This window comes from Dendrobates tinctorius, unplaced genomic scaffold, assembly GCF_039654945.1.
Source record: "Dendrobates tinctorius isolate UK_male_01 unplaced genomic scaffold, ASM3965494v1 ptg000030l, whole genome shotgun sequence".
Lineage (NCBI taxonomy): Eukaryota > Metazoa > Chordata > Amphibia > Anura > Dendrobatidae > Dendrobates > Dendrobates tinctorius.
The window spans coordinates 24,988,108-25,014,029 of record NW_027361698.1 but is presented as its reverse complement, the minus strand read 5'-3'; the positions used below and the strand labels follow the sequence as shown (position 1 = coordinate 25,014,029).

Sequence of the window (25,922 nt, the reverse complement as noted above, 5' to 3'; positions counted from 1 at the left end):
TCCAGCAGGACAATGACCCAAAACACACTTCAAAAAGCACTAGAAAATGGTTTGAGAGAAAGCACTGGAGACTTCTAAGGTGGCCAGCAATGAGTCCAGACCTGAATCCCATAGAACAACTGTGGAGCGATCTAAAAATGGCAGTTTGGAGAAGGCACCCTTCAAATATCTGGGACCTGGAGTAGTTTGCCAAAGAAGAATGGTCTAAAATTCCAGCAGAGCATTGTAAGAAACTCATTGATGGTTACCGGAAGCGGTTGGTCGCAGTTATTTTGGCTAAAGGTTGTGCAACCAAGTATTAGGCTGAGGGTGCTAATACTTTTGTCTGGCCCATTTTTGGAGTTTTGTGTGAAATGATCAATGTTTTGCTTTTTGCTTCATTCTCTTTTGTGTTTTTTCATTTAAGACAAATTAAATGAAGATAATACCAAAGAATTTGTGTTTGCAATCATTTTCAGGAAGAAACTGAGTATTATCTGACAGAATTGCAGGGGTGTCAATACTTTTGGCTACAACTGTAGATATGGGATAGATAGATGAGATGCATAAAAAAAGTACCCAGTGACTATATATATCTAATATATAAAGCTCAATGTGTGTATGTATGTATGTGAGTGTGTGTGTATGTGTGTATGTATGTATGTCCGGGATTGGCATCTGCACCGTCGCAGCTACAGCCACAAAATTTGGCACAGTCACATGTCTGGACCCCGAGAGTGTCCTAGGCTATGTTATGAGGCGAAATTTTAACCCCACGCGTTCCAATTCACCAAACAATTTTGCCCCTATCTACATAATGGGGGAAAAAGTGTGTGTGTATCAAGCCCCGCCCCTCATGATGTCATAATGGTTGCCATGGCGACGCTGATGTCATCATAGGTTGCAAGCCCCGCCGCTCATTATGATGTCATAATGGTTGACTATGGGATGGAGGATGTGTGATGGGTATATGGGCACTGGACTATGGGATGGAGGATATGTATGATGGGTATATGGGCACTCGACTATGGGATGGCGAATATGTATGATGGGTATATGGGCACGGGACTATGGGATGGAGGATGTGTGATGGGTATATGGGCACTGGACTACGGGATGGAGGATATCTATGATGGGTATATGGGCACGGGACTATGGGATGGCGGATATCTATGATGGGTATATGGGCACGGGACTACGGGATGGCGGATATCTATGATGGGTATATGGGCACGGGACTATGGGATGGAGGATGTGTGATGGGTATATGGGCACTGGACTACGGGATGGAGGATATGTATGATGGGTATATGGGCACGGGACTATGGGATGGCGGATATCTATGATGGGTATATGGGCACGGGACTACGGGATGGCGGATATCTATGATGGGTATATGGGCACGGGACTATGGGATGGAGGATATGTATGATGGGTATATGGGCATGGGACTATGGGATGGCGGATATCTATGATGGGTATATGGGCACGGGACTATGGGCTGGAGGATAATTATAATTTGCTATAACCGCGGTTAGTTACTATGCACGGGCAGCGCCGGGCTCTTCAGCTAGTATATGTGTGTGTGTATATATATAGCTATCTATATCTATAATATTTGGCAATGTAAAAAAAGATTCTACAGTCATTGAGTGAGGTGGGTCTAGAACTGCAGGCCTCTTTGTTTCCTGTGCGGATAGGTTTTGTGCCCTTTTTAGCATCCGATCCATCACCAGATGTCTCTGAAATCGCTGGACATAATGTATGTGGCCGCGCTGTGCTTGGCCATGTCGCGGCATCGGAGCACAACGTTGCCATCAGTTATGTCATGCTGGACTATAATCTGACATGGGTGAACCTACTCAGAACGGTTTTCCGCAACCTGCACTTCATATGCGGCCCCCAGCTTCATCTTGCATGCCAGAAACATCGCAGAGCTATGTGGTCTGATAAATTCTCCTAATTTTCTTTGCTTGAAAAGTGATGCCGGTTATATTTTCTAGTAATTTTCCCTTTTCTTCTTGCGTTGTAGGCTAGACATGCAAGACGTACATTGCCGTTGTGCACTGGGTTTTTATACAGCACACAGTCGCCCTCTGGTGGTAAGTTGCTAGTACTGCACAAGATACATGGTTGTTTAGTGGGCCGGAGCTGCACAATAATGTAATGTGAACGGCCTTGCTTGCTTATCATTACATATGTCATCCCTTCCAGCATTTCACAGGATATTGCTACCAATAAAGCTGAGATTTATAAGGTTTATGAATATACTTTTATGAGATTCAAAAATGATTTGTAGAAAGAAAGACGTGTTTTTTTAACATTTTTTTACAAGTTTTGTATCGTTGTGATCGTACTGACATGGACAGCCAAAAAAACAATGGCAAAGTTGCATTCTTTTCCCACGTTTGGATTTTTTTCCCCAGTTTTTCTGTACATTGTATGATGCAATGAATGGTGTCATTTAATATCACAACTTGTCCAGCAAGAAACAAGCCATCATATGAATATGTGGATGGGAAAATAAAAAAAGGTTATGGTTCAAGGAAGAAGAGGAGGAAAAAATGAAAGCGTAAAAACGAAAATTATCTGAGGAGGGAATCTTTAGGCTGTAATCACACATAGCGTTTTTTTTTTTGCGTTTTCGTGGCGATTTTAAACGCACGATTTTACCACGAAAATGCAAAAAAAACCAGCATCCCATGCAATCCTATAGGATTCCGCAATGCTGTGCTAATGCTGCGGATTTTTCCCCAGCGGAATTGTATCACGGAAAAATACGCTGCATGATTCTTTGTTCGGAATCGCGGGAAAATCCGCACACATAGGAATGCATTGTTCTGCTTACTTTCCACATGTGGCTGTGTCCACCATGCGAAAAGTAAGCAGAACATTTCCGGATGGTACCCATGGTCCGGAGGAGAGGAGACTGTCCTCCGGGCTCTGGGTACAATATCCCTGTAAAAAATATAAGTAAAATAAAAAAATTATCATATTCTCACCTTCCGGCGTCCCGCGCAGCGTCAGCAGACCTCTGTGATGCTCCTGGCAGGTCCCGTTCCCAGTGATGCATTGCGCCAATGACCTTTGACGTCGCGATCTCGCGATTCCGTAGCGGTCTCGCGAGACCGCGACGTCATCAAAGGTCATTGGCGCAATGCATCACTGGGAACGGGACCTGCCGGGAGCATCGCGATGATCGGGAGCGCTGCGCGGGACTTCGGAAGGTGAGAAAAACGCGATTTTTAATAGTGAGACACATGATTATGTATACTTGAGCATTATGCTTAGCTAATTAATTATGAATTGTCAGATTTAAAGGGGTTGCTTACTACAGTGATATGATGACCTATCAAATATCAGCTGGGCGCCTGACACCCAGGACCCCCCCATTAATTAGCTAATATCAGCATTGGGGGCAGCTGGATGTTAACAATCTATGGATTGGAACATGGTAGCTCCATACACTGATTAGTGGCTGCTCCTGGGTACTGCACAACCGTTTCTAGAGTATTGAAGTCCAGATAATGCGACCACCACCGATGTGATATTCATCACTAATACTAATGATAGGTCATCAATATCAGTCTAGTGGACAACCACTTTTAGCTTTTCTTATGTTTTTACTTTTAGATGTGACAGTCCAATACAGTCATGGGCTCCCTGTTGTCACTCTCACACTACCATCTCGAAATGAACGCTGCCAGTTTACCATCAAGCCCATGACCACAACCGTGGGGCAGTTTTTTAAGGACATTCAAAAGGAGGACCAAGGAATCGACAAACTAGCTGCCATATCAACAGGTCACCACTTTTTATTGAGTTGTTATAATATCACTATTTTCCCATGTCATAAAATACAGAGGTCTGTCAGTCTATTAACTTGATGTTATGTTACCTGTGGGATTCAAAATAGGTTCTTTTCGTTAAACCTCTAGAACGGGAGTGGGGAACCTTTTTTTTTTTTTTTTTGCCAAGGGCCATTTGGATATTAATTTAGGTTATTTATTTTCCATTTATGCAGGTAGGAGCTAGGACTGTATGAAGAACAGGGTATTGGTCATAATCTCGTAAAGCATACTTCTTGCTTGTTTAAGTTAAATATGGACGTGTTATATCTGTGACCCTATATCTGCCATGGGCCATTTGGTTATTTATACCATCCTCAGACCAATAAAAATGATCAACTTAACGCCTGGGTCAGACTTACAAGTACAATGTGAGAAACTCGTGCATCAATACCCGGCACTGCCGCCAGCGGTTCAGACTGATGTGTACGGCTGCGTAGAAATACATGCAGCCGCACACTCCGGTCCCGAGTGCCAGTAGCAGTGCCGGGTATTGATGTGAGGGACTCACGTGAGTTTCTTGCATCACACTTGCAAGTGTGACCCCGACCTGGTATATTTGGCCAAACATTTAATTAGCTCACCCCTGATGTGACGGGCGGAGCTGCTTCACTGGTGAGACGCGTGATGTTAGGTGGTATGGATGATGTTGTGGCTACTCACAACTGCTTTTCCAGATTTGCTCCAGTCATTGTAGGTGGTGATTGTAGGTGGTGATTTTTGTAAAGAACTGCATGTTCCACGTTTCAGTCCAATATGTCAATTCGAACAGTATTTTACATGGAAATAAGTGGGTTCCCCTGGCAGTGGTTTTATATTCGGCTGGGTTTGTCCAGCCCATGATGTTTCTCCAGCTCTGCCTTCCATGCATTCTAGCAGAAACCTTCACTATATTCTAGAAACATTATGAAGTATCTGCTTGTCTAAAAAATTAGATTGAAATTTCTTTTATGTCTTTTAGTTTTATCCATTTTTGGCCGATATGTTGCAGTCTTTTTCTGCAGATCTCACCCTTTGTATAACATAAGTAGATGTGCTGTAATTTCTCTTGTATACTCCCTAAAGTGGTGTCTCTAATATATTAAGGTTTTTTGTGTGACTACGCATAAATATTGCATCAACCTTTTATCCATAGATGGAACAAAGTTCTCCTCTTCAACACTGATGAATGTCTTACTGAAGAATGACTTCCAGCTAGTTCTAAACAGATCAACACATCACGTCCGTCCACCACCCCCCATGGGTAAGGGATGCAGCAACCGAAAATTTGGTGTTCATTTCTTAATATATACTTGCATGCCTGTCGCTCTATGCAATATCCCTAGAGCAAATGGAAAATACCTTAGTGCCGCACTCGGCTCTCTCCAGCAGTCCCATAGACTTTTAATAAATCTCCATTCATAGTGATTATTGGAGTCCCTGTGTGGAGGCATCCAGCATAGCATTTCCTAACTATGCTGTAGATAGTTCATAAATATCCATTGTGGAATAACCCCTTTAAATGCTTGGCACAATATCATGTAGGTGATTACACGGGTGATCCCGTGTGGAGGGCTCAGGAGCGAAGCTCTCTCCATAAATGGCAGATACCGGTTATATTAAATTATTTCCATCTGTCTCTAACTATGGCAGCTGGGTCTCCTGAAGGCCCCCGTCGCCGCCATCTTGGCGCTCATCTGAAGTTCAGCTACGTGCAGAGCTTCAAGAGACCTAAATTTATACGAAGGGTTCATACCCATCCCTGTAAAAAAAAAAAATAAATAAACAGTCTGATATTGGTCCATAAAAGTGGGACGAGTGTCATGCCATTTTCATGCGGGAACAATGTGATTTTTTTTTTTTTCCATCAGATTATCTGTATAACATGCGTATGGAATGCGTTTTTTTTCTCTGCAATTATTATTGTAGAATCATTTCCAGGACTATTTCCAGTGTTCTATGCTACAGAATGGTAATGTGTCTGTAAAAATCAGACCGCACTCGCATGGTCTGTGTCATCCGTTTTTTTTTTCTCGCACCCATTGACTTGCATTGGCGAGTCTCACCCAATATACACGGCCACTCGCAGCATGCTGCAATTTTTTGCAGTCCAATTTAAGCTGAGAAAAAAATTGCAGATGAGCAGGGACTCAGATTAACATTGGTCCGAGTTCAATACAATTTTTTTATTAGATTGCACTCTTCTATTTTTCTGGCAGATGAGTAATGAGCCCTTATACTGCAATACTATGGTATTACAGTATATAGTGTAAGCAATCAGGTGATCACAGGTTCAAGTATATGGCCTAAATCAATAAAGATAAAGCTTTTAAAATGATAAAAAAAATATATAGAAGTTCATATCACCCCCTTTACTCCCATTCAAAATAAAAAAAGTAAAAAAAAATACCTATTTGATATAAATCGCAGTTATAAAAGTCCAGTCTCTCAAAGTCTAAGGTTAATTAAACCCTTCTGTGAAACCCTGCAATCAGAAAAAGAAAAAGCCAGAAATGCTTTTTTTTTGTCAATACTCCTTTCTAAAATAATGCAAGAAAAACAGATCAAAATATCATAAAAAGCCAAAAGCTTGTTTAAAAAATGGTATCAATAAAACCATTCATCACGCAAAAAACAAGCTCCATCAATAGAAAAATAACGTTTGACAGGACTCAGAACATGGCAAGACAAACTAATGTTTTTTTTTTTTTTACAAGTTTTGTATCATTGTGATCGTACTGACATGGACAGTCAAAAAAACAATGGCAAAGTTGCATTCTTTTCCCACGTTTGGATTTTTTTCCCAGTTTTTCTGTACATTGTATGATGCAATGAATGGTGTCGTTTAATATCACAACTTGTCCAGCAAGAAACAAGCCATCATATGAATATGTGGATGGGAAAATAAAAAAAGGTTATGGTTCAAGGAAGAAGAGGAGGAAAAAATGAAAGCGTAAAAACGAAAATTATCTGAGGAGGGAATCTTTAGGCTGTGTTCACACGTAGCGTTTTTTTTTTTTGCGTTTTTGCGGCGATTTTAAATGCACGATTTTGCCGCGAAAATGCAAAAAAAACCAGCATCCCATGCAATCCTATAGGATTCCGCAATGCTGTGCTAATGCGGAGAATTTTTCCGTGGCGGAATTGTATCGCGGAAAAATACGCTGCATGATTCTTTGTTCGGGTTCGCGGGAAAATCCGCACACATAGGAATGCATTGTTCTACTTACTTTCCGCATGTGGCTGTGCCCACCATGCGAAAAGTAAGCAGAACATTTCCGGATGGTACCCACGGTCCGGAGGAGAGGAGACTGTCCTCCAGGCTCTGGGTACAATATCCCTGTAAAAAAAATAGAAGTAAAATAAAAAAAATTATCATATTCTCACCTTCCGGCGTCCCTCGCAGCGTCAGCAGACCTCTGCGATGCTCCTGGCAGGTCCCGTTCCCAGTGATGCATTGCGCCAATGACCTTTGACGTCGCGGTCTCGCGATTCCGTAGCGGTCTCGCGAGACCGCGACGTCATCAAAGGTCATTGGCGCAATGCATCACTGGGAACGGGACCTGCTGGGAGCATCGCGATGATCGGGAGCGCTGCGCGGGACATCGGAAGGTGAGAAAAGCACGATTTTTAATTTTTTTTAAATTATTTTTAACATATCTTTTTACTACTGATGCTGCATAGGCGGCCTCAATAGTAAAAAGTTGGTGACACTCGTCAAACACTATGTTTGATGAGTGTGACCAACCTGTCAATCAGTTCTCCAAGCGATGCTACAGATCGCTTGGAAAATGCTAGCATTCTGCAAGCTAATTACTCTTGCAAATCGCTAGTCTTTCGGCGGGAATTAAAATGCGGTTTTCTCGCATATTTCCCGCGGAATGGAATTCCGGAATTCCCGTGGAAATTTCTGCAGCAATTCCGAAACGTGTGCGCATAGCCTTACAGCTGCTTTTCATTCCAAATTGTAGCTGTTGTGTATCATTTTGAGAAACTAGAAGAAAATAAGATATATGTTGATACACAACAGCTAGAACACATTTAGATGATTATCATTTATTTTTTTATTTTGCAACATTGTTTTTGCCCTTGTCGTTTTAGAAAATCTTCAGACTGAGTGCCCTGAACAACTGGACCCAATTAAATGCATGGTTCATGACTTGCATACTGTTTTCTACTATGACGAATATCTGCTGCGGAAAGAGCAAAAGTTCATCCAACAGTTGGAGAAGTTGAAGGAAGAGCTGCAGCCACTAGAGGAGGTCAGTAAATGTCTCTAATCTAAACTTTACAGTTTTCCGATGATCATAAAACAAGATATTTTAAGAGGATATAATGTGAGCATGTAATAAAAAATATTTTTTTCTTTTTCTGAAAAAAAAAAAAAAAAATTCCTGAAACCGCTTAGTTTTCACTCAAGCCACTAAGGCCCCTATTCAATAAGATTGGTGTTTTGTATGCCAGTCCTAATGAGGGGTGTGTGAGAACAAGATGAACCAAATTCATTAAAGGGAATCTGTCAGCAGGTTTTTGCTACCTCATCGGAGGGCAGCATGATGTAGGCAAAGAAACCCTGAATCCTATGATGTATCACTTAGACTATTGGGTGCAGCCGTTCTCACATAATCAGAGCTTTTAGATTTAACAGTGCAGCAGGGCTGAGAAAGCTAACTCCGCCCACACCAGGCTCTCTTTGTACAAGGCCCATATACAGTGAGTTGCTTAGTTGCTGGACTAGTCCGACAATGTTAATATCTTAGTGATAAATCCTTCACAGTTAGTAAACAACTGTGACAAGTGACACATCCCTGAATTCTGTGTTTCAGCCTCTATCTCTTGCTGTCTTTCGACTTACATAGCAAAAACCTGCTGACAGATTCCCTTTAAGAGGTGCACACTGCTTAATGAATTTGGTGCATCTTACCAGTAGCGTAACACCGGATCCTCCATTATCAATAGGTGATGGTTACAGCTCACCTCTCCCCCCTACTATACAGTGACCTCTGCACAAGAAAACTTTCCTATAGTAAGCCATAAGTGCGCTCTAGTTTACCACTTTAAAGAAGGTATGAATGCTTATAACAGCAGCTCAGGCAATACGGCCTCTTTATAACCAGGGCCCCTGTTATAAATCGAAAAATACTATCATCAGAAAATTTAATATTTACTGTTTGATTTGTATCTCTATCTGGTCTTTATTAATAATCAACTATACAGTTCACTACTCCTTATTAAGAAATTACACCCTAGAAGAAAATCAATGAGTAGATAATTAGTAGTAATGCATGGAAAAAAATAAGGTACTCATCAAGCTTATCCTTACCAATTTTACGACACGTTGTATTCTTTTTTTTTATTTTTTTTTTTTTTTTTATTGGTCTTTTCAGTCATGTTGTTAGTGCAACTATATAGTCTTACTCTCTTACTGCTATTGTAAAGAGCAATAAGCACCGGCCGTGCTAAACCATAGTATTCCTGGGGAATTCATCTGAGCATAGTTCTAGTTACATTACTAGTCTCATCATTGTGACTTCAGGAACCAGCACTAATTTTACCAAGTTCAGATTTTTCTACTGTGTAAATGAAAAAGAAAAAAACTGCAAGTAACCACAGACCCCTGTATGTGTAATGGTGTCAACCATTGATCATTGTTTTAATTGACTTTCTTCTAGATTAAAAAGAATATAATGGCTTTAGCGCAGGCCAGAACTACGCGACTCAAGTGGGTTGGGTTAGCACTGCTGTCTACGCAGGGTGGGGCTCTGGCCTGGTTGACTTGGTGGGTCTACTCTTGGGACATCATGGAACCTGTTACTTACTTCATTACGTATGGAAGTGCCATTTCTTTCTACGCCTACTTCCTTCTAACCAAACTGGTGAGTCAAGTCTGTTGTACCTTAGAATATGACCCTATTCACATATCAGTATTTCATCAGTTTTTAGAACCTGGAGTGGCCTCAAAACTCAATGATTCTTCCCATTGTACTATTTATCTCTGTAGGTTCTCCTCCAGATTTTGGTTTCCATATTGTATACTGACCCAAACTGCAAGCCAAATATTGTGTGACTAAGGCCTACAGTGTATCCCTTCAGAGTGCTACATATTGAACAATTATTTCTTTGGAAGTACAAATTTTAAGATATCGATGGAACCATCAGAAAAAGTTTTTCCTAAAAGAATTTCTTCATAGTAAAGCTAAAATTGAAAAACCTTCTTGTAACAGAGCTGCTGATGGATCATTAGTTATGTGCCATGATATTATTCTCTTCTGCCTTTGTGATGCTTTATTTCCATTACACCTGCCAATTTTTGAGAAGGGACAGCAGGAAGAATTCAAAAGTGGCACAAAGTGTTTCTATTTTTTTTCGGCATTTGAATTCCTATAGTTCTTTATATGAATATATAAACATTCTTCCAAGTCCCGTAGGCTAATGGAGAACCCAGGCCATATCCCCTGTATATAGACACCCTACATAAAGCACATCCGTGGCCCGTCCAAATAAATATGAAAGGGAAATCAATGAGGAGCAAAAAAAATCTATCAGACACCTTGTAAGAAGTTCCTGTGCAATCTTACTGGACTATGTCGGTAATATGCGTCTCTGTTGCTGGGCTATGTCAGTAATATGTGTCTGTTGCCGGACTATGTCAGTAATATGCGTCTCTGTTGCCGGGCTATGTCAGTAATATGCGTCTCTGTTGCTGGGCTATGTCAGTAATATGCGTCTCTGTTGCTGGGCTATGTCAGTAATATGCGTCTCTGTTGCTGGGCTATGTCAGTAATATGTGTCTGTTGCCGGGCTATGCCAGTAATATGTGTCTGTTGCCGGGCTATGCCAGTAATATGTGTCTGTTGCCGGGCTATGCCAGTAATATGTGTCTGTTGCCGGGCTATGTCAGTAATATGCGTCTCTGTTGCTGGACTATGTCAGTAATATGTGTCTGTTGCCGGGCTATGCCAGTAATATGTGTCTGTTGCCGGGCTATGTCAGTAATATGCGTCTCTGTTGCTGGACTATGTCAGTAATATGCGTCTCTGTTGCTGGGCTATGTCAGTAATATGCGTCTCTGTTGCTGGGCTATGTCAGTAATATGTGTCTGTTGCCGGGCTATGTCAGTAATAAGCATCTCTGTTGCCGGGCTATGTCAGTAATATGTATCTCTGTTGCCGGACTATGCCAGTAATATGTGTCTGTTGCCGGACTATGTCGGTAATATGCGTCTCTGTTGCTGGACTATGTCAGTAATATGTGTCTGTTGCCGGGCTATGCCAGTAATATGTGTCTGTTGCCGGGCTATGTCAGTAATATGCGTCTCTGTTGCTGGGCTATGTCAGTAATATGCTTCTCTGTTGCTGGGCTATGTCAGTAATATGCTTCTCTGTTGCTGGGCTATGTCAGTAATATGTGTCTGTTGCCGGGCTATGTCAGTAATAAGCATCTCTGTTGCTGGACTATGTCAGTAATATGTGTCTGTTGCCGGGCTATGTCAGTAATATGCATCTCTGTTGCCGGACTATGCCAGTAATATGTGTCTGTTGCCGGACTATGTCGGTAATATGCGTCTCTGTTGCTGGGCTATGTCAGTAATATGTGTCTGTTGCCGGGCTATGTCAGTAATATGCGTCTGTTGCTGGGCTATGTCAGTAATATGCGTCGGTTGCTGGGCTATGTCAGTAATATGCGTCTGTTGCTGGGCTATGTCAGTAATATGCGTCTGTTGCCGGGCTATGTCAGTAATATGCGTCTGTTGCCGGGCTATGTCAGTAATATGCGTCTCTGTTGCTGGACTATGTCAGTAATATGTGTCTGTTGCCGGGCTATGCCAGTAATATGTGTCTGTTGCCGGGCTATGTCAGTAATATGCGTCTCTGTTGCTGGACTATGTCAGTAATATGCGTCTCTGTTGCTGGGCTATGTCAGTAATATGCGTCTCTGTTGCTGGGCTATGTCAGTAATATGTGTCTGTTGCCGGGCTATGTCAGTAATAAGCATCTCTGTTGCCGGGCTATGTCAGTAATATGTATCTCTGTTGCCGGACTATGCCAGTAATATGTGTCTGTTGCCGGACTATGTCGGTAATATGCGTCTCTGTTGCTGGACTATGTCAGTAATATGTGTCTGTTGCCGGGCTATGCCAGTAATATGTGTCTGTTGCCGGGCTATGTCAGTAATATGCGTCTCTGTTGCTGGGCTATGTCAGTAATATGCTTCTCTGTTGCTGGGCTATGTCAGTAATATGCTTCTCTGTTGCTGGGCTATGTCAGTAATATGTGTCTGTTGCCGGGCTATGTCAGTAATAAGCATCTCTGTTGCTGGACTATGTCAGTAATATGTGTCTGTTGCCGGGCTATGTCAGTAATATGCATCTCTGTTGCCGGACTATGCCAGTAATATGTGTCTGTTGCCGGACTATGTCGGTAATATGCGTCTCTGTTGCTGGGCTATGTCAGTAATATGTGTCTGTTGCCGGGCTATGTCAGTAATATGCGTCTGTTGCTGGGCTATGTCAGTAATATGCGTCGGTTGCTGGGCTATGTCAGTAATATGCGTCTGTTGCTGGGCTATGTCAGTAATATGCGTCTGTTGCCGGGCTATGTCAGTAATATGCGTCTGTTGCCGGGCTATGTCAGTAATATGTGTCTGTTGCCGGGCTATGTCAGTAATATGCGTCTGTTGCTGGGCTATGTCAGTAATATGCGTCGGTTGCTGGGCTATGTCAGTAATATGCGTCTGTTGCCGGGCTATGTCAGTAATATGCGTCTGTTGCCGGGCTATGTCAGTAATATCCGTCTGTTGCTGGGCTATGTCAGTAATATGCGTCTCTGTTGCTGGGCTATGTCAGTAATATGCGTCTCTGTTGCTGGGCTATGTCGGTAATATGCGTCTCTGTTGCTGGGCTATGTCAGTAATATGCGTCTCTGTTGCTGGGCTATGTCAGTAATATGCATCTGTTGCCGGGCTATGTCAGTAATATGCGTCTGTTGCCGGGCTATGTCAGTAATATGCGTCTGTTGCCGGGCTATGTCAGTAATATCCGTCTGTTGCTGGGCTATGTCAGTAATATGCGTCTCTGTTGCTGGGCTATGTCAGTAATATGCGTCTCTGTTGCTGGGCTATGTCAGTAATATGCATCTGTTGCCGGGCTATGTCAGTAATATGCGTCTGTTGCCGGGCTATGTCAGTAATATGCGTCTGTTGCCGGGCTATGTCAGTAATATCCGTCTGTTGCTGGGCTATGTCAGTAATATGCGTCTCTGTTGCTGGGCTATGTCGGTAATAATGCGTCTCTGTTGCAGGACTATGTTTATCCAGAAGTCAGTGACCGTCAATTCCTGCATATCTTCTACAAAAAAGCCAAAGTGCAGAAATTTGATATTGAGAAGTACAACAGGTTGAAAAATGAGTTTGCAGAGGTTTGTAGTATATTTTATGTAACATACTTATATATATATATATATATATATATATATATATATATATATATATATATATATATATATATATATATATATATATATATATATTATATTATTTTTTTTATAGACCTGCAGTTATGGATCAGTAACACTTTACTGGAGGTCTCGCGTATATTTTATACTGTGCCAGATTCATTGCAGAGGGCTAAGCTAATAAAATCCAGGCCACTTTTCAGTTACGGTCGGTGTTTTCTTAGACTCTTTTAGTGCTGGATGCTGTTGCCTTTTGATCCGTTCTATTAGCTAAACATACAGTAAGGGTACATATGTTTATAACCCATAAGCCTCGGCTGTGCTATGACTTTTTTGTAATGCTACTGATGTTTGATACATAATCTGACAGCAGCATGAGGTAGGAACAGAGAACCTGATTCCAGAAATGCATCGCATAGTTTACTGGGTGCAGCCTTTATGATAGACAGTTTTCTCTGCTGCAAATCTAGCAGAGCTCAGTTGTTGAGCTGCGTATAACCCACACCACAGCTTTCTGTGTACATTGTATAGTGACAGAGATCTGCTAATCAGTGCTGGTGGAGTGGTTGGACTAGGAGGCATGAGGCCAGGTGTCTTGTAATGATGATCTCCTGCTCATTAAACACTGATTGTATTGAAAGAGCAAAACATAGCCTAGTAAGTGACACATCACTGAAATTAGGGTCTGTGTTCCTATATCATGGCACTCTCAGATTACATAGACAAAACCTGCAGACAGATTCCCATTAACTATTTAGCAACAGGTGCAGTCCAAAGCAATACATTGTGTTATATGGAAATGGGTGGATTGCAGTGGCCACGTAATAGTTAAAATCGCGCTACAAAAAAGTCCTGGTGGAACCCAGGCCTTAATCTCGGCTAGAACGCAAGATTAACATGGACCCTGGCTATAGAAATGAATGTGAATGGTAAGAGCTGAACCCAACTATCATTTTCAATTGAAAGTGAATGGGAGCAACAAGGACAGCCAAGTGAGTGCACTGGTTTCCAGCATCGCCATTAATTTCACTGGTTTTCAGACATAGACTTGGATTTTTGACTCCATTGCTTACTCCCCGAACATCTGAGCTATGAGAATGGCGATGATTAGTGCTGAGAACATTTCCTGCCACACTGTAACGACATTGACGTGGCTTAGTACAACCCCTGGCAAAAATTATGGTATCACCGGCCTTGGAGGATGTTCATTCAGTTGTTTAATTTTGTAGAAAAAAAGCAGATCGCAGACATGGCACAAAACTAAAGTCAATTCAAATGGCAACTTTCTGGCTTTAAGAAACACTAAAAGAAATCAATAACATAAAATGTGGTAGTCAGTAATGGTTACTTTTTTAAACCAAGCTTAGGGAATAAATTATGGAGTCACTCAATTCTGAGGAAAAAATTATGGAATCACCCTGTAAATGTAAATTTTCATTCCCAAAACTAATACCTGCATCAAATTAAATCTGCTTGTTAGTCTGCATCTAAAAAGGAGTGATCACATCTTACAGAGCTGTTGCACCAAGTGGACTGACATAAATCATGGCTCCAACACGAGAGATGTCAATTAAAACAAAGGAGAGGATTATCAAACTCTTAAAAGAGGGTAAATCATCACGCAATGTTGCAAAAGATGTTGGTTGTTCACAGTCAGCTGTGTCTAAAAATCTAGACCAAATACAAACATGGGAAGATTGTTAAAGGCAAACATACTGGTAGACCAAGGAAGACATCAAAGCGTCAAGAGCGGAAACTTAAAGCAATATGTCTCCAAAACAGTAAATGCACAACAAAACATATGAGGAATGAATGCGAGTAAACTGGAGTCAACGTCTGTGACCGAACTGTAAGAAACAGCCTAAAGGAAAAGGGATTTACATACAGAAAAGTGTTGTGAGTTCATTTTCCCCTTCATTACTGAGGCCCGAGGAACTCCCTCCTCTGGTAAAGAAAGGTAGTGAGCCTGATTGTCAAACACCTGAGGCTGATGATTGTGACTGGCTGAGTGGAGTTACGGACTGGATATAATGCTGCCGACGCCCTTCTGCCCTGCGGGTGATTTCTCTGTGGGATCCTTGGAGACCAGTATGAATTCCTGCTCCTCCAAAGCTAAGTTTGCTGCTCGGCCTTTTGCTTTTGTGCTTTGATTTTGTTTTTTGCTTTGTTTTTCTGGATTTTGCCATTCCCTGCTGGGGTGTGCTGAATTCATTTAGCTCTGTCTTCTGAAAATACCTGAGTGCTGATTCAGTTTTTGAAGCCTAGCTGCTTCAGGGCCTTTTTCTTATCAGCTGGTTGCCTTTTGTCTTTGATAGGGTTTTGGCAGATTGCAGACAGCAGCCTTCCTTTCCTATCTAGGTAGTTTTGGGGCCCCGTCTTTGCTCAGTCTATCTTTCTGTCTGTGTTAGTATTTTCATCTTGCTTCACCGTCATTATATGTTGGGGGCTGCCTATTGCTTTGGGGTCTGCTCTGGGGCAGTTTAGATTTCCCCTTTCTTTCTTTAGGCCTATGTATTTCTCCGGCTGTGATCGAGGGGTCTAGGGCATCGTAGGAACCCCCCACGGCTACTGCTAGTTGTGTTGATAGGTTCAGGGGTCTGCAATCTGATAGTTGCCAACTTCTCTGGTTTTCTGGACTTAGCTTGTATTTCTGCTTTTGCATCCTATGCTGACTCATTCATAACAGAAAAGCTAAACAAAAGCCATCATTAACACCTAAACAGAAAAAAACAAGGTTACAATGGGCTAAGGAAAAGCAATTGTGGACTGTGAATGACTGAATGAAAGTCATATTCAGTGATGAATCGCGAATTTGCATTGGTCAAGGTGATGATGCTGGAACTTTTGTTTGGTGCCGTTCCACTGAGATTTATAAAGATGACTGCCTGAAGACAACATGCAAATTTCCACAGTCATTGATGATATGGGGCTCCATGTCAGGTAAAGGCACTGGGGCTGTCAATACATCTTCAATAAATGCACAAGTTTATGTTGATATTTTGGACACTTTTTTTATCCCAGCAATTGAAAGGATGTTTGGGGATGATGAATTCATTTTTCAAGATGATGATGCATCCTGCCATAGAGCAAAAACTGTGCAAACATTCCTTGAAAAAGACACATAAGGTCAATGTCATGGCCTGCAAATAGTCCGGATCTCAATCCAATTGAAAATCTTTGAAAATCTTTGGTGGAAGTTTAAGAAAATGGTCCATGACAAGGCTCCAACCTGCAAAGCTGATCTGGCAACAGCAATCTGCGAAAGTTAGAGCCAGATTGATGAAGAGTACTGTTTGACACTCATTAAGTCCATGCCTCAGAGACTGCAAGCTGTTATAAAAGCCAGAGGTGGCGCAACAAAATACTAGTGATGTGTTGGAGTGTTTTATTGTTTGTTTTTCATGATTCCATAATTTTTCCACTTTGCTTGGTCTAAAATGACTTTAGTTTTGTGCCATGTCTGTGATCTGCTTTTTTCTACAAAATTAAACAACTGAATGAACATCCTCCAAGGCCGGTGATTCCATAATTTTTGCTAGGGGTTGTATAAGGAAGCCTGTGTGTGATAGTTGGTGTAGTATGGTGACGAATGTCCTAGGGCTGCACCGTCCCCAGGCAGCTTCAGGTTCTGCTCACATTTTCGGTGATAAATCTTTTACAAGACCTTCTCCTTTTTCTCCTAGACCGAGGAAAGCCTAAGGCGGCTGAGAACTCCAATACAGCTAAAATTACCCATTGAAGAACTACGTGTGCAAGAATAAATTTTTCATTTTTTATGCAGTAGAGATCATTTTTCATGCTTGAAATAATTTTTTTAAAATAAACTGGATTCTTTTGGTAACTTCTTTCAGAGATTACAATAAAACATACATGACAGATGACAGACTTTATTGGCTCATTTACTTGGACGTCCACTTTTCTTTTTCTAATTTTGAGTGTAACTGTATAATGGAAGACTCCTCATAAGAAACGTACATGGGGCTCTCCATGCTGGGTCTGGGGCTATGAAAGATACTACAAGATGCTATGGGGGTGGTCTGGATTAGGAAATCCTGTTTCAGAAATGCTTTTAAAGAATTCTGAGTTAATGGAAAGACTTTCCTCAACTCTTATACCTATCTATTAGTCAGCGCTAAAAGCTGCTACAAAGGGTGTGTGTCTCCTGAGGACCCACCATGTCTGTACAGCACTCAGCAAACCCATTGCATTTAATAATACTTTATAACACATGGACAGTCCCATTGTTATTTTTCGATCAAAGGCATATGAGGGCTTGTCTTTTGTGGGATGAGTTGTACTTTTTTGATTGACATCATTCATTTTATCATGTGATGATCGAAAGAAGGCAGAAAAAAAATCCAAGTGTGGCTGTGGGGAATAATTTCGCCTTTGAGTTTGATATAGTCCATAGCATCCGCTCCACTCAGAACGTAATAGGCCTTTTGTGGATCTCCGCTTAGAAATGGAGCAACTACCTCAGCCCATCTGTCCAGTGGTAAGTGCTCACGTTCTGCAATACGTTCAAACACGGTGAGGTATGCTTCCACATCATCGTCTGCGGTCATTTTAAGCAAAGTCTTCTGTACGGCTTTCTGCGCACTAGCAGCGCTTTGTGCACGATCTCCCTCATCTCGGGGTTGCCGAACCAAGGCCTGTTTTATTGCCTCCAACTGCTCTTGCTGCATCTGGTGTTGCTGCTCCAGAGCCTTCTGGAAGCAAGTATTAGTCTGCTGTTGTTGCACATTTGCTTGCAATAACTGCTTCACTAGTTCCTCCATATTACTGGACTCTTGGCTCTTCAAAAGCGCAGAAGCTTTCAGCCAGGACATACACAGCGTTTTCTCTGCAGTCACAGTCCAGCAGCCACAAGTGCCCGCATTCAAAACACCATTTGTGGGGAATAGATAGCTCAGCTGGGATCTTTGCTTTGGCACAAGCGTGTGGCTATGAAGTCACTTCAGCAGACTAGCAAGTTCCACATGGAGATTGACACGGCATATTTATTGTGCACACTTGTTATTCAATGTTACACATGCCAAACATGAAATAAAACATCTAAGGCCGTCTGGCCACTAACTAACAATAGCAGGCTAACTACAAAATAAACCTATATAACAGCAAACAAGTCCATGTAATCTTACTGTGTCAGCTCCCAGCTCAGCAGAAGAGAGAGACTGAGAGATCCCAGCTCCTCCTGATTATATCAGCTGGACCAGTCAGGAAACCAAAACCTGGATTGAATAAGTGGAGGGGGAACTACCAGTCCTTTCCATGCTGATCACTAAGGAAACCAGGACTGGATTACAGTGAAATAAACTGGCTTCATCATCAGTACAGGGAGACATATGAAATGAAACGGGGAGAAATATAGCTGTTTTCTAGTACCTCTCCCCTTGGCACCTCACACACCCCCCTCCTCTGTTCAAGCCCTTGGGGTCGGACACGACGAGTCACCAAGTAGTGCGTTCTAGACAACGCATCTGCATTTCTGTGCGCTGTGCCCGCCCTGTGCTCAACGGAAAATTTAAACCCTTGTAATGCTAAGAACCAGCGTGTCACCCGCGCATTACCTTCTTTTGCCCGGGACATCCACGTTAGGGGCGAATGGTCCGTCACTAGTCTAAACTGGCGACCTAGTAAATAATAGCCCAAGGTGCACAGGGCCCATTTCACAGCCAGGGCTTCACGCTCAACTACACTGTAGTTCTTTTCTGCTCTCGTAAGCTTTCTGCTTAGATAGGCCACTGGGTGTTCCTCGCCATTTACTTCTTGAGACAAAACCGCACCGAGGCCCACCCCAGAGGCGTCCGTTTGGACAATAAACTCCCGCTTAAAGTCTGGTGCAACCAACACTGGTTGGTCACAGAGGACTGTTTTCAATCGCTGAAAGGCCTCCTCTGCTTCTGCGTTCCACTTTATTGTGACAGATTTCGACCCCTTAGTAAGATCTGTGAGAGGAGCTGCGATGGTCGCAAAATGTTTGATGAACCGCCTATAATAACCAACGATCCCTAAAAACGCTCCAACCTGTTTTTTGGTTACCGGTCGTGGCCAATTTTGAATAGCGTCCACTTTATTGGCTTGAGATTTCACGACGCCTCTCCCTATGCTATATCCCAGATAGCGAGCCTCTTCCAATCCCAATGTACATTTCTTGGGATTGGCAGTCAACCCAGCTGTTTTTAGGGAGTCTAAGACGGCTTGTACTTTTGACAAATGCGTTTCCCAGTCATCGCTAAAGATAATGATGTCGTCCAAGTACGCGGATGCATACTGGCCATGGGGTTTTAGGACAATATCCATTAGACGTTGGAAGGTGGCTGCGGCACCATGCAACCCAAATGGCATATCTCGGTACTGGAATAATCCCTGGGGCGTAACAAAGGCAGTTTTCTCTTTGGCTGATTCCGTGAGGGGAATCTGCCAATATCCTTTTGTTAAGTCAATAGTGGATATGTACCTGGCCGAACCCATTCTCTCTATCAGTTCATCGACTCTTGGCATCGGGTAGGTAGTATCGAATTTCGATACTTCATTTACTTTCCGAAAATCGTTACAAAATCGGATAGTCCCATCGGGTTTGGGCACCAGTACGATAGGGCTAGCCCAATCACTCCGGGACTCCTCAATGACCCCGAGCTCTAACATCTTCTTCACTTCCCCGGCAATGGCTCGTCTCCGAGCCTCCGGAATTCGATATGGTTTTAGCCGTACCCGCGCCTGTGGATCAGTAACAATGTCATGTTTAATTAGGTGAGTCCGGCCAGGAAGTTCCAAGAAAATATCTGCGTTCCTCTGTATGAACTCCCTGGTCTCTCGTTTTTGGCTATCGGATAGCGTGTCTGCAATACCCACTTCTGGCTGAGCTACCTGGGGGTCCTTTACCTTAGAAGGTGGTGCCCCTCGAGGCCCATCCTCAAGGGCAGCTCCTGCCACCAGACTCTCCCTGTCCCGCCAGGCCTTAAGCAAGTTTATGTGGTATATTTGTTCGGGCTTTCTCTTGTCTGGTTGGTGTATCTTATAATTTACTTCACCTATTCGTTCCAGCACTTCGTATGGTCCCTGCCATTTCGCAAGAAATTTTATTCTCTACGGTAGGCACCAATACCAACCCCCTGTCTCCGGGCTGAAAGACTCGTGTTTTTGCTGCTCGGTTGTATACCGTGCTTTGGGCATGTTGTGCGCGCTCTAAACACTCTTTAACTATTGGCATAACTGCTGCAATTCGGTCCTGCATAAGTGTTATGTGTTCAATTACACTGCGATAAGGAGTCACCTCTTGTTCCCAAGTCTCCTTGGCAATATCTAACAGGCCTCTAGGACACCGCCCATAAACCAACTCAAAAGGTGAAAAGCCTGTGGAGGATTGGGGTACCTCACGTATAGCGAACAGGAGGTATGGTAGTAGGGCATCCCAATCTCTCCCGTCCTTATCCACCACCCTTTTCAACATTCCCTTTAAGGTTTTGTTAAAGCGCTCCACCAAACCGTCAGTCTGAGGGTGATATACTGAGGTACGCAAATGGGAGATTTTTAGTAGTTTACATAAATCCTTAAGTATACGAGACATAAAGGGGGTCCCTTGATCCGTAAGTATCTCTTTCGGAATGCCGGTGCGGGAAAACATATTAACCAGCTCTTTTGAAATTGATTTCGCATTGGCATTCCGCAAGGGCACTGCTTCAGGATAACGCGTGGCGTATTCCAATACTACCAAAATGTACTGATGACCCCTGGCAGATTTAACTAATGGACCGACTATATCCATTGCTATCATCTCGAAGGGCACCTCTATTATTGGTAAGGGCACTAAGGGGCTTCTAAAATGTGACATAGGTGCTGTCAATTGACACATAGGACATGACCGACAATACTGGGTCACGTCTCCCACTAGACCCGGCCAAAAGAAACGTTGCAGGATACGGTGTTTTGTCTTTTCTACCTCCAGGTGTCCTCCCAAGGGATGTTTATGTGCCAACTCCAAAACTACCTGGCGAAAGGACTAAGGTACCACTAGTTGTTCTACCACTACCCCTCGCACCTTGTCTATGTGATACAACATATCCTGCTGCACCGCCACGTGTGGGAACTCGTTTTGAGCCCCTGGGTACAATGGTCTTCCCTCGGAGACCTTTATGTTTTCAGACGCCCTTGCTAGAGTAGGATCCTGGTGCTGAGCGGTCCCGAACTTACCACGGGCCACCTCAAGATCAGGCATTTCTAAAACATCCTCTAGCTGGTCTGCCTCGCCTGCATACACAGCCAGAGGAGAGTCCGCAGATTCTAGTACTTCCTCTGAGATGTGTTCTCCGTCGTCTTGCTGCAATGGTTCAGGGGCTAGCTCCGGAGTACCGTCTTCAACTAGAGGGTTCATGCCACTTTTGAAGTTCCACAAGTCCCAAAATATGGGAAAGTCTCTCCCCAGGATTACACTATGTGCCATAGACTTTATGACTGACGCCTGATGTCTTTTGGTCCCTACTGGCGTGGCAAGAGTAACCCAGGCAGTGGGGTAGTTCTTAGTATCCCCATGGATGCAACTAATGCCCGCGGTTAAGTTCGTTAGGGCGCTAGAGTCCACCAAACTGGCATGTACCAAAGTTACTTGACTGCCGGAATCCAAGACGGCATTCACACTATAACCGTCAACCTCGACGTGGCACACGTGTTGTTCATTTCCCGTGAGGGTCTCCGCCACACAGACTGACTGCACGTATAACGAAAGACGCCTCATAGCGTTACAGTCCATTGGCTCTGTAGTCATTGGTCAGTTAGCTGCTACATGGCCAAGCCCGCGACATCGCCAACATTGTATAGGCCCTTGCCTCCTCGATGGAGATCCCAAACTAGGTCTGCTGGCTTGATGTGAGCCCGTACCACCTCCATAGTCCTTTGTAGGTCTGCTACCCTTCCTTGTGACGTTCTCTTCTTTTGAAGATGAAGTAGGTTTCGCAGGACTCTCCAGCGATTTCTTGGGGAGCCAGTGGGGTGCTAACGTCCCTTGGAGTAGGCTTTCAGAAGCATTGTAGCGTTCGACCATATTCACCAACTGGTCAGCGGTAGTTGGGTCACCCTGTCCAACCCACCTCTGGATCTTAGCGGGTAAGGACCGCAGGTACTTGTCTAGAACAACACGCTCCACCATCTGTGCGGACGTCAAAGCCTCTGGTTGCAGCCATTTTTTTACTAGATGGATGAGATCATGCATTTGTGAGCGGGCTGGCTGATGCTCCACAAAAGTCCATAAATGCACCCTCTGTGCGCGTACATACGTGTTTACTCCCAGCCTTGCCAGGATTTCGCCTTTGAGTTTGATATAGTCCATAGCATCCGCTCCACTCAGAACGTAATAGGCCTTTTGTGGATCTCCGCTTAGAAATGGAGCAACTACCTCAGCCCATCTGTCCAGTGGTAAGTGCTCACGTTCTGCAATACGTTCAAACACGGTGAGGTATGCTTCCACATCATCGTCTGCGGTCATTTTAAGCAAAGTCTTCTGTACGGCTTTCTGCGCACTAGCAGCGCTTTGTGCTCGATCTCCCTCATCTCGGGGTTGCCGAACCAAGGCCTGTTTTATTGCCTCCAACTGCTCTTGCTGCATCTGGTGTTGCTGCTCCAGAGCCTTCTGGAAGCAAGTATTAGTCTGCTGTTGTTGCACATTTGCTTGCAATAACTGCTTCACTAGTTCCTCCATATTACTGGACTCTTGGCTCTTCAAAAGCGCAGAAGCTTTCAGCCAGGACATACACAGCGCTTTCTCTGCAGTCACAGTCCAGCAGCCACAAGTGCCCGCATTCGAAACACCATTTGTGGGGAATAGATAGCTCAGCTGGGATCTTTGCTTTGGCACAAGCGTGTGGCTATGGAGTCACTACAGCAGACTAGCAAGTTCCACATGAATATTGACACAGCATATTTATTGTGCACACTTGTTATTCAATGTTACACATGCCAAACATGAAATAAAACATCTAAGGCCATCTGGCCATTAACTAACAATAGCAGGCTCACTACAAAATAAACCTATATAACAGCAAAGAAGTCCATGTAACCTTACTGTGTCAGCTCCCCAGCTCAGCAGAAGAGAGAGACTGAGAGATCCCAGCTCCTCCTGATTATATCAGCTGGACCAGTCAGGAAACCAAAAACCTGGATTGAATAAGTGGAGGGGAACTACCAGTCCTCTCCATGCTGATCACTAAGGAAACCAGGACTGGATTACAGTGAAATAAACTGGCTTCATCATCAGTACAGGGAGACATATGAAATGAAACGGGGAGAAATATAGCTGTTTTCTAGTACCTCTCCCCTTGGCACCTCACAGGCATAATTGCGGAAAAAAAAACCGCAGTTCCGCAATTATTTTATTGTTTGTAACTTACAGTGCTCACTATACAGTAAAAATTACCCAGCAATGTGATTTTCCAGGTCGGGGCGATACCAAACATGCAATATGGCTCCCATTCCCTCAGCGTATCCAATTCAAATAACTAATACTGACCCACAAGGCCATCTACAACCTGTCTCCTCCATACATCTCTGAACTAATCTCCCGATACCTTCCCTCATGTAATCTCCGATCCTCCTCTCCTCCACACTTATTCGCTCCTCACCCAACCGCCTCCAAGACTTCTCCCGAACAGCCCCCATCCTCTGGAATTCCCTGCCCCAACATGTCCGACTATTAACCACACTCGGATCCTTCAGACGGAACCTGAAAACCCACCTCTTCAAGAAAGCCTACAGCCTGCAAAGATCCCCGCCACCGCCTCACCAATACTGGAGCTGCTGCAACCCCCCAACCTACTGTCTCCTTCCCCACCATCCTGTAGCATGTAAGCTACAATGACAGTCTGTGATTGTTAGTTTGTTTACTGTAACTGATATCTGTAATTTGTGTGTAACCTTTCTCATGTACAGCACCATGGAACCAATGGTGCTTTATAAACAGATATATATATATATATATATATATATATATATATACTGTACGTGTGTGTGTGTGTGTGTGTATATATATATACGAGGGGCGATCCAAAAGTAATGATAATCAATAATAAACACAATGAATATAGTAAAAAAAAAAATGTATTTTTCTACATAGTCTCCTAACAAGTCTATACATTTAGTCCATCCCTTTTCTAAACTTAGAATTACCTTCGAAAAAAATTCTTGATCTTGACCCTCAAAAAACTCCCCAACAGCGGTTATCATGTCGCTATTGTCGTCAAATTTCTTGCCCCGTAGGTGTTCCTTGAGCCGAGGAAAGAGAAAGAAGTCACTGGGGGCTAGATCAGGCGAATATGGGGTGTGTTCCACCAGTTCAAAGCCCGCTTCTTGAATGGTAGCCATGGCAACTGCAGCTTTGTGAGCCGGTGCGTTATCTTGGTGAAACAGCACTCCAGCCCACAGTTTGCCGAGCCTTTTCTCCTTGATAGCCTCCCGCAATCTTCTTATTTGTTCTGCGTAGTAGGAGCCCGTAATAGTGGCTCCCTTCTCCAAATAGTCCACCATAATTCCTTCAGCATCTCAAAAAACGGACTCCATAACCTTCCCTGCTGAGCTTGACACTTTGAATTTCTTCGGCGTTGGTTCGTCGGCTCGTTTCCATGTCAACGATTGTTGTTTAGTTTCGGGATCAAAGTGGTGGATCCAGGTCTCATCCATGGTCAAAAAACGTGACAAAAATTTCTCCTTGTCTGCTTGGAACTTTTCGAGATTTGCTATTGAAATGTCAACTCATTTCTTCTTTTGCTCGTCGGTTAACATTTTTGGCACCCAACGCGTGGAGACCTTTCTCATATGCAATTCTTTTGCAAGAATTCTTTGAATACTGCCATATGAGATCCCTGTGACCTCAGCTACATGCCTGAAGTCACTCTTCGATCTGCCAACACAACTTCTTCAACTTTTTTCATGTTTTCTTCATTGAGGGACGTGGATGGGCGTCCTTCGCGATGTTCATCTTCCGTCGATGTTCTTCCCAGCTTAAATTCCTTGGCCCAGCGTGCAACTGTGGAATATGGAGGAGAAGAGTCCCCCAATGTTTCCACCAAGTCGCTGTGTATGTCTTTGGTAGACATTTTTTTCAAGCAGAGGTATTTGATGACAGCTCTGAGCTCGTTTTTTTCAATTTTGATGTTCACGCCTTGGCAGTTCATATTGAAATGAATGTAGCTCCCGGGAATCGTGGCCTATTTCAGTGAGTTTTTTTTCCTGGACTAGTGGGTAACTAAAAGAGAAGAAAACATTTTATTTTAATTTCTGTGTGCAATAGAAATAACCGATTATCATTACTTTTGGATCGCCCCTCGTGTGTGTGTGTGTGTGTGTGTGTGTGTGTGTGTGTGTGTGTATATATATACACCATTGTGTGAGAATGACGGCGGCATTTAAAAGGTTAATAGCTGCTGGTGGATCTCCACTCTGCATGCACCTGTTAGAGACAGATGGTGTCTGTATAGCACAGCCTTCTTTTGCCTGCCTGGCCATATCAAAGTCAAGGAGCCGACATATGACGTATATGTACATCAAATATCTGTAATGGGCTAAAGGCATGGAAAGTGGTCTATGATATCCCACCTATCTGGATAACTCACTTGGTGTTCTGTCGAATTAAGTAAAATGTTACACGAGTACTGTATTATGTGACACTTGCAGTTGG

General features: G+C 43.3%; 1 protein-coding gene across 2 annotated transcripts in view; it reads left to right on the top strand.

Annotated features, from left to right (window-relative positions):
- Positions 1–17,139, top strand: part of MCUB (mitochondrial calcium uniporter dominant negative subunit beta) — a 157,070-nt gene extending 139,931 nt beyond the window's left edge. For both annotated transcript variants that reach the window (XM_073571972.1, XM_073571973.1), the window contains 7 exons: positions 2,012–2,081; positions 3,613–3,783; positions 4,963–5,070; positions 7,908–8,068; positions 9,479–9,682; positions 13,106–13,222; positions 16,942–17,139. In XM_073571972.1, the coding sequence (XP_073428073.1) occupies positions 2,012–2,081; positions 3,613–3,783; positions 4,963–5,070; positions 7,908–8,068; positions 9,479–9,682; positions 13,106–13,222; positions 16,942–17,019 (909 nt within the window). In that variant the 3' untranslated portion in view covers positions 17,020–17,139. The remainder of the gene's footprint in view (positions 1–2,011; positions 2,082–3,612; positions 3,784–4,962; positions 5,071–7,907; positions 8,069–9,478; positions 9,683–13,105; positions 13,223–16,941) is intronic.
- The last annotated feature ends 8,783 nt before the right edge of the window (positions 17,140–25,922 follow it).